This window comes from Corylus avellana, chromosome ca1 (assembly GCF_901000735.1).
Source record: "Corylus avellana chromosome ca1, CavTom2PMs-1.0".
Classification (NCBI taxonomy): domain Eukaryota; kingdom Viridiplantae; phylum Streptophyta; class Magnoliopsida; order Fagales; family Betulaceae; genus Corylus; species Corylus avellana.
Window position 1 is genome coordinate 37,662,225 of NC_081541.1, and position 8,373 is coordinate 37,670,597.

General features: G+C 33.3%; 2 protein-coding genes across 2 annotated transcripts in view; both read right to left on the reverse strand.

Moving 5' to 3' along the window:
* Positions 1 to 4,317: 4,317 nt before the first annotated feature.
* LOC132171573 (uncharacterized) lies at positions 4,318 to 5,682 on the reverse strand. Its single transcript, XM_059582936.1, has 3 exons — positions 5,582 to 5,682; positions 5,347 to 5,506; positions 4,318 to 4,938 (listed from the first exon to the last, which is right to left on the reverse strand). Exons 1-3 carry the CDS (start codon positions 5,680 to 5,682, stop codon positions 4,318 to 4,320), a joined length of 882 nt encoding a protein of 293 aa, XP_059438919.1.
* Positions 4,536 to 8,373, reverse strand: part of LOC132171583 (uncharacterized) — a 10,195-nt gene continuing 6,357 nt past the window's right edge. Inside the window, exons 4-7 of the mRNA XM_059582947.1 lie at positions 6,205 to 6,264; positions 5,927 to 5,965; positions 5,347 to 5,800; positions 4,536 to 4,932 (exon numbers count right to left, since the gene is read on the reverse strand). Of these exons, the coding sequence (XP_059438930.1) occupies positions 5,781 to 5,800; positions 5,927 to 5,965; positions 6,205 to 6,264 (119 nt within the window). The 3' untranslated portion in view covers positions 4,536 to 4,932; positions 5,347 to 5,780. The remainder of the gene's footprint in view (positions 4,933 to 5,346; positions 5,801 to 5,926; positions 5,966 to 6,204; positions 6,265 to 8,373) is intronic.

The following is an 8,373-nucleotide window of genomic DNA, read 5'->3' on the forward strand; positions in this document are numbered from 1 at the left end:
CCTTGTTTACTTAGAAGTTGGGTGCTACATTGGTCTAGTTGGATCCTAGGACACATGACTGAAAAATATCAGAACTTGATGACAGGATTCTTTGGAGCTCTTGGATTGAAGCTTGGACAAAGTTGTGTGCATGATTTTGATTTCTCCAGTTTATATCACTTAAGTTTAGAATTACCAAAATATAGATTGTTCATATACAATCGAATCTACCAGCTTGTTTGAGATAGTAAAAAGCGACATTCGGCAAACTAAAGAAAATCTTTACATATTGTGAGATCTATTCGATTTACTCACTCTAGGTTCATGTTACAAAATTTTGTTCTTAACATTCTGGAGATGTGCACCTATCAAAAAAAATAATAATAATAAATAAATAAATAAATTTTGTCTAAACTAAATGGGATTAGCATTTAATTCCTCATTTTTTGTGTGGTCTAAGTATCATCACAATGTTCCATCATTATCACTTTACATACTAATTTTTATCTTCTCCTTGATATTATTATTGAATTTAGAGTAATAGAGTATAGTGTTCACCTTTATATATGGGATGCCAATATGTATATATTTGTATATTTGTAAGAGTAATTGAGTATAGTGTTCACTTTTTATTAGGATCATTTATATATCTTTTGAACAAGGGATCATATTTTAAAATTGCTCTTCTTTTTTTTAAAAAAATAAAAAAATAAATAATAATAATAATAATAAAAACATTATTAGGGTCGAATTGACTCTAATAATGTTTTATATTTTTTAGAATGTCAGACGCATTAACGTCCACTTTTGTTTGGACGCTGATGGTTGTTTTATTTTTTATTTTTTTGGGACGAATAGCGTCCACTCTCGTTTGGACGCTGATGATTGTTTTATTTTTTATTTTTTGGAACAATTAGCGTCCACTCAAAGTGGACGCTAATAGTGGAGTACTAGCGTCGACTTTATCTTTCTTTCACTCTAGCATCAGCATCGAAAATACAAGACTTTTAGCGTCGACTTAGTCAACGCTGAAGGGTCATCATTAGCGTCGACTTAGGGGACACTGAAGGGTCACCATTAGCGTCCACTATTGAGTCAACACTAATGATCAAACAATTGATCATTAGCATTGGACTATTAGTGTCCAACAATCGACGATGTTGATCAATAGCGTCGACTTTGGGACTTAGCGTCTAAACAGAGTCGCCCCTAAAGACCTGATTTCTTGTAGTGAGATATAAGATATTTATGTTTACAAAAATCAGTTACTTTTAAATTTTAATAATAAGTAGTCTTTGATATTGCAATTTAAAAAACACTTAATCTAAAATAGGAAAAAAAAAAAAAAATCTTCAATTTTTATAAGTAGGTTAGGGTGTGCTTATTTAAAAATGCGCAAATTTAAACCAAAATCACAATTTCACATAACAAGTATTTGATAAAAAAATTGTTATGTAAAATGTTTTACCGAACACCTTTGTGATTTCAAAAACATAATTTTTAAAAATGTAATTTTTTTTTTTTAAACCGCACTTATTGAGGCAGCAATCCCAAATGAACCCTTAGTATTTTTACAATTAAGTTAAATTTTGTAAGAGCAAGTTGGCCAGTTTGATTGGGTGGTTTTGGGGTCCAATACGGTGAAGTTTCATCCTCTTCTTGGGCCTTGTTTTAAGGCATTTTAAACAGATTTTTAAACCAAAACAAATATTCTTGCGTCTCAAACCTATTTATGGTGGGCTTAAAATAGGCTCTTAGGATGTATTTATTCTAAATTGCATTGGGCCTGAAACTAGCTTACTAGGCCCATAAATTAAGGAAATTTTGTTTTTAAATGTTATCGTCTATTCCAAGAACCTAAACGTTTTCCTTAAGTCCAAAATATTTTCCAAAACTTCAAAAATAAGTTTCTTAATTTTATGAACCCATTTGGTAATTTTCTCTAATTTATTCATTGAATCAATTGGGCCTTATGTGAAAATCCCTTTTTATTAGCCAAAAATTTGATATATATATATATATATATATATATATATATATATATATATATTCAAATTTTACAACTATGAACTTTCTGGAATCAAAATATAATTTTTTTAGTGTTAATTACTAAGCATTTTCTGATAAATTCCATAAATGGCCAAAAATTCAACAAAAATAATTTATCAACTGTTTTAGTTTTTTTTCTTTTTAATAAAATAAAATCATTGCATGAATAAATAGTCCAAGCTTCAAGATGACATTAAACCTTAAAAATATTAAATTGATGTTTTATGGTCGATTAATGTAAAGTATTTCTAATAATTCTACAATTATTCAAAATTTACTAAAAATTATTTAAACCCCTATGAGATCCTAAAAAATAAATTAAAATTTATCCGAGTTTAAAAAAACTATTTCTAACCTCAAGGCATCACATATGCTATGGTTTACACTCGTCCAGATATTCCATAGGTAGGTAGTATTCTTAGTCTATACATGGCCAATTCTGGCAAGACACATTGGTAGACTATGAAATACATGTTATTTATGGGATCTTATAAATATTGGTTAAGTCTATGACAGAGGCAGTGGTATTGATTGTAGTGTTATTGGGTATGTTGATTCAGATTATATTGGTAATTAGGATAAGATGAAATTTTTGACATATTATGTTTTCACTTTCTCAGGGTGTTCCATTTGTTCGAATGTGACATTATAACGGACAATTAATTTGTCTACCAAAGGCTCTCGACAACCGACTTAGTGTCCTATAAGACGATCATATGTTCAACCTTAAAAAAAAATTAAAAAAAAAAAAGGAAAGAAAAGAAAGAAGAAGGTAGCCACCACTTTAAAGTCTCTGAGTCGTGAGCCATGCGATTAGAGAGAAAGCCCCACTTTTTATCTTGTGATAACTTCGTTTTAGATCCCTAAATTACAACGCGATTTGACAAACATTCAAATTTTAAAACCTCTTAATTTGAACCTTTGAAATTTTAATTGCAGTCAATTTGAACCCCTCCGTCATATTTATTCGTTAACTTCTAATAATAATACCTAAAAATACCAAAATATCCTTGATTTTTTTTTTATTAAAAAAAAAAAAAAAAAAAAAAGACCTGTGGGTCAGGCTAGACCCACACGGGTCTGGCGGTGACCCACACTGGGTCTCGGCCAAAGGTCCATCATGGGTCAGCAGACCCACGACGGGGTTTGGCCGGAACCTAGCCGTAGGTCAGCATACCGACGCTGGTTGTAGCTAGATTCCACTGTTGGTCAGACAAGAAACACTTTTTTTTTTTTTTTACTTTATGTTATTTTATTTTTTTTTTAATTTGGAATTAAAGGTAAATTTTAAATTTTATAAAAAAGTCAGGAGTATAAACGTCATTGTCTCACTTTTAACGTTTAAAATCTAAAGGATGGGTTCAAATCGACTGCAATTGAAAGTTTAAGGACTCAAATTAAGATATTTTAAAGTTTAGAGGTTTGTCAAATCGCGTGGTAATTCAGAAATTTAAAGTAAAGTTATCGGTTTTATCTTTTATTTATTTGTTTGGGAAAGTTTCTTTTTAGTGTAAGAGTAAAATTTGGGTGTAAATATTAAGGCTTTAGGTTTCAAGAGTTTTTATTTTTTATTTTTTCTTAACTAGTGTACGATGTCTTAGATGTCTCAATAAATATGGAATACACTCTCTTCATGGATTAATTAACTAAAAAAAAAAGTAGGAATAAGAGTTCTCTTTTCCGAAAGAGAAAAAACAAAAAAACAAAACAAAAAACAAAAAAAAAAAACAAAACAAAACAAAACAAAAAACAAAAAACAAAAAACAAAAAAACAAAAGTACCACTTTGAAACTGTCACAACTGTATCTTCCACGCTAAACAGATTAAATATACACTAATATAAAAACAGATTAAATATGCACAAATTGGATTTATCAATTTCCTTTTCTTTTTTTTTTCTTTTAAATTTGGATAATGTAAATTGGCATCTATGTTAATTGTTGCACATCCGTCATTTGAATGAGAAAGATGTTTGCTCTTGGAAATTGTCCTTTGCAAGGTACAGAAATATATGTTGTTATTGATGAAATTTATAGCTAGAAGTTTTTCAATAGATTGCCAACACAAAGAAAAAGGAAAAGAAATCTTCGAAGGATATATGATTAGTCAGTTCATTTTAGTTGATCATAAAGGATCTAAACCAGTGGAGAGTCAGACCAATATGCTTAATACATCACAAACAAAATGATAACTAATTGTTCATTTACGAAAAGGGATAAATAGTAACTCATATTGTCTTTAGGTAACCCAATTATATTGAACAATACATCACATATCAAAACAAATTGCTTAAGACAAATGTTTCCTTTTCCTACCATAGAGAGCCGACCATACCTTGACAGTTGACTTCAACATGTCGACAAGAAGGGGAATCTGCATGAAACCAAACCCGATGACAGTAACACCAGCAAGAACAGTGACAGGGATGACAATACATAATTTTCCAGGCAGCATAATGAAAAGACCAACACAAAAGGAGACCATTATAGTTGCAATAGAGAAAAAAAGAGTGAAAAGGCCTAGTATCATCTTTATAGGCAAGGATAGATGAAAATCTTCTTGTGCATATCGCGATGTAAGGATTAACAGAAAGACCAATACTGAAGTTGAGGAAGAAACGAGTGATAATGCATCAGATATGATAAATGCCATCAATAACTTCTTTTGTGGGAACATTGGAAACCCTATGTCTTTATTGTTACTGCCTGGAAGAGTGAATGCTGCATTGAACATAATGGTAATAATGAGAGCTCCTACCACTGTACAGGAAGTTACAGTGGCTTTCATCCATTTCTCTTCTTTCTCTCTCATGTCCTTGTGGTTATGGGTAAAAAGTTCTTTGGGTGTCATATTTCGATTATTTCGAATTTCGTTAATCCAAGGAAAGCAATGTGTCTCCACCTCCTGCATCTATCAACTCAAATATTAGAAATTAGAAATTGAAGCAATGAATAGGCAAATGAACTCATTCTTCCTTTTGTGGCATCTTTTGTGATCCATTAATTCTCTTATTTCTAAATACTAAATGACATTAGAAAAGTGGATTTTGAAAAAACATCTTGTTGAAATCATATACGATTGAAAATCATTGTTTTAAAAGATGCAAAAAGAAAATAAAATTTAGTTTATGATAGCAATACTCAACTTCATTCTATTTTTTCGCTTATCGAATGTGGAATAATGGAAAGAGAGATTTGAAAGGGGAAAGTTGCCTTATATTACATGCTACTAATTTCCTTTGATGTAAAATAACTTGAAACATCCAACTGAAAAATGTAAGCCCATTAGAAAAAATGTAGACTAGGCCGGAGATATAACCTTAAACCAACGAAGTTCGCTCTGCATCTTCAAAGCTTCCCCAGCAATGCGATCACGTGTAGTTGAAGGTTCTAACATCGCTGCCATGTGCAAGATAGTGCTACCAGATTGATCCCGAGCATTTGTAATTGACTTTTTTGCATCAAGCTTGTGTATAAGGCTAAAAATTGTATCTTGTCAATGTAGGACAGCGCAAAAAAATGTGTCTCTTCCCGTTGCATCATCAATTGCAGACACAAGAAGCTGGGCATCTACTTCAAATATCTCCTTGATAAACTCAAGAAGCCCTCCTTTGGTGGCTTTGATGATGGCTTCATTAACATGATCATCATTCATTTCCTTTACTTTATGGCACATTTTTTGACTTAGAAGTTCACGTGCTTGTTGATGGAGCAATTTCATTTTACATATTTGCTTGATTCATAAGTCAATAGTCAATACACCATTAACTCAACTAGATGAAAAGAAAAATAATAGATTGATTAGCACAAGGGAAAATAAATTGAAGAAGAATGTAAGAAAGTTCATCAATATTTGTCACAAGGATATGAAATTAATGGAGTGGATGTATATTTAATACCCAAGAGATTCCAAGGTAGCCAACACAATAGTCCTAGCACTGCAATGTAAAAATGAAATCCAGTCACGTAACCAAGTTAGAAAATTGCTACCACAAATTCCAAATCGAAGTATTTATTAATAATCAGGTATGCTATTGAAAATATTGAGATTGAATGTAATACATATTCAACTATTATAAGGTGTGCTCATGTGCCACGTACAAGTAGACAAAGGCACCCAAATATTTTTAGTGTTGCATATAAATCCTTAAATGAGGGATTTTAGGTGAATACATACCTAATCCGTTATTCCTTATCTGAAATTCACCGGTGTTTGCTGAATATTGAATGGATATACCTTTCAAAAAAGAAAAAAGAAAAAAATTCCAATGAATAATATATGTATTTATCCTACTTTAAACCATACAGAAAATGTAGAAATTAATGTGTAATGTATACAACGAAGTATAAATTTCTTTAAATATGTTTATATCTGTCATGAATTTTGTTTGGTCCTAGTGGCGGAGGTAGAAATTTGATCAAAAGGAGGCAAAATTAAAAATAGAGTTGAAAAAAGGGAAAGATATTAAAACATAAATAAACAATTCGAAAAAAATATAATTATCGTTCAAAACACATATTATTAATTTATTCAATTATCCTCAATGACTTTTCATGTTTTGAAATTGTTGCATGATTTCTTTATTGTTGATAGTTAGATGTGCTTGTTGTTGGGAGATTAATACCTTTGGAGACCAACAATACTATATTAACCATTCACACTTCTTATATATTTTTAAAGGGGAACTTCAGAAAGTCTCCCTGAACTTCCAGCTGTTTTGACAAGCACTTCCTGAATTTTCAAAACTCTCACTTAAGCCTCTCTGAACTTTGGTTTACTCTCACTTTGGACCCTTTTAACGTTAAAGTCAAACAATTTAACTTTTTATAACCATTTTACCTTCAACCAAAACTACATTGTTTTGGACTTCAAAACTACACCGTTTTGGGCTTCAAAACTACATCACCACCCAAGCCAAAACGACGTCGTTTTCAACAGTACCAAAAAAAAAACAAAATCTGAAGCCACCCCCTTGGCCAAAATGGTGGCCGGACCACCCCATTTTTGGCCAAGGGGGTGGTCTGGCCACCCCCAAAAGGCAAAACAAAAGGGGGGGATCGGGTGCATTTGGGGGTGGCTAAACCACCCCCAAGGGCTGGGGGTAGTTTTGGCCACCCCATTCGGCCGGTATGGGCTAGTTGAAACCACCCCAGCCCCTTGGAGGTGGTCCGGCCACCCCCAAAAGCACCCGATCCCCTTCTTTTTTTTTTTGCCAAGGGGGTGGCCGGACCACCCCCTTGGCCATGGCGGTGGTTCGACCACCCCCAGATTGGCCAGGGGGTGGCCCCAGCCACCCCCGTGGCCAAAAATGGGGTGGTTCGGCCACCCCATTTTGGCCAAGGGGTGGCTGGAGCCACCCTGATTTAATTTTTTTAATTTTTTTTAATATTTTGCTTTTCTTTAAAAAAAAAAAAAAAAAAAAAAATTAATGCCTAAAACGACATCATTTTGAGCTGGGTAAGTGTTGTAGTTTTAGGACACAAAACGATGTAGTTTTGGGGGAGGGTAAAATGGGTATAAAAAGTCAAATTGTTTGACTTTAATGTTAAAAGAGTCCAAAGTGAGAGCAAACCAAAGTTTAGGGGCCTAAGTGAGAGTTTTGAAAATTCAGGGGATGCTTGTCAAAACGGCTAAAAGTTTAGGGGGGCTTTCTGAATTTTCCCCTGTTTTTAATTTGGAATTTTATTCTTTTTACACTCATACGTATACTCAACAATCTCCCCCTTATGTATAAGTCACCACATTGAACTAACCCCATCGCTTATGAGTCCTTTTACATTTCCAAGAGCGTCACAAGTAAAGAAGTTACGGGACCCAGCAGAACTTTAAACCAGACACCCATCCCAAGAAACTAAACTTGGCTCTAATACCAATTGTTGAAAGATTAATACCTTTGAAGAGTCCTTTTGTAAGCTTATAATATAGCATGTTGAGGACACCTCACAACCCAAAAGTTTAAGCTCATGGGTTTGGGTCCAACAATGCTCTATGTCAATCCTTTTATGAGCGCAGAGTGTGGAGGAAATTTCCTACGACACAAGCTCATGCTATGTCACGGGATGCAGGCATCGAGCTCAACACCCTGGGCTTCGAAGGTTACTTACAACCCAACGAACCCCAGTTAAAGAAAAACGAGAAAAATCTGACAAAAATAAGGTGCCTAGGGAGGCGGCAGAGATCAGTGGCGGAGCCACATGTCGACCAGAGGTGGCCGTGGCCACCCCAACAAATTTTTTTTGAAAAAAAAAAATAAAATAGGATCAGCATTAATTTATTGAGAATTTTTTTTTTTTTTTCTAAATTGGGCCCCTCCATTCTCCTGAAAGCTCATTTGTTTTTTTTTTT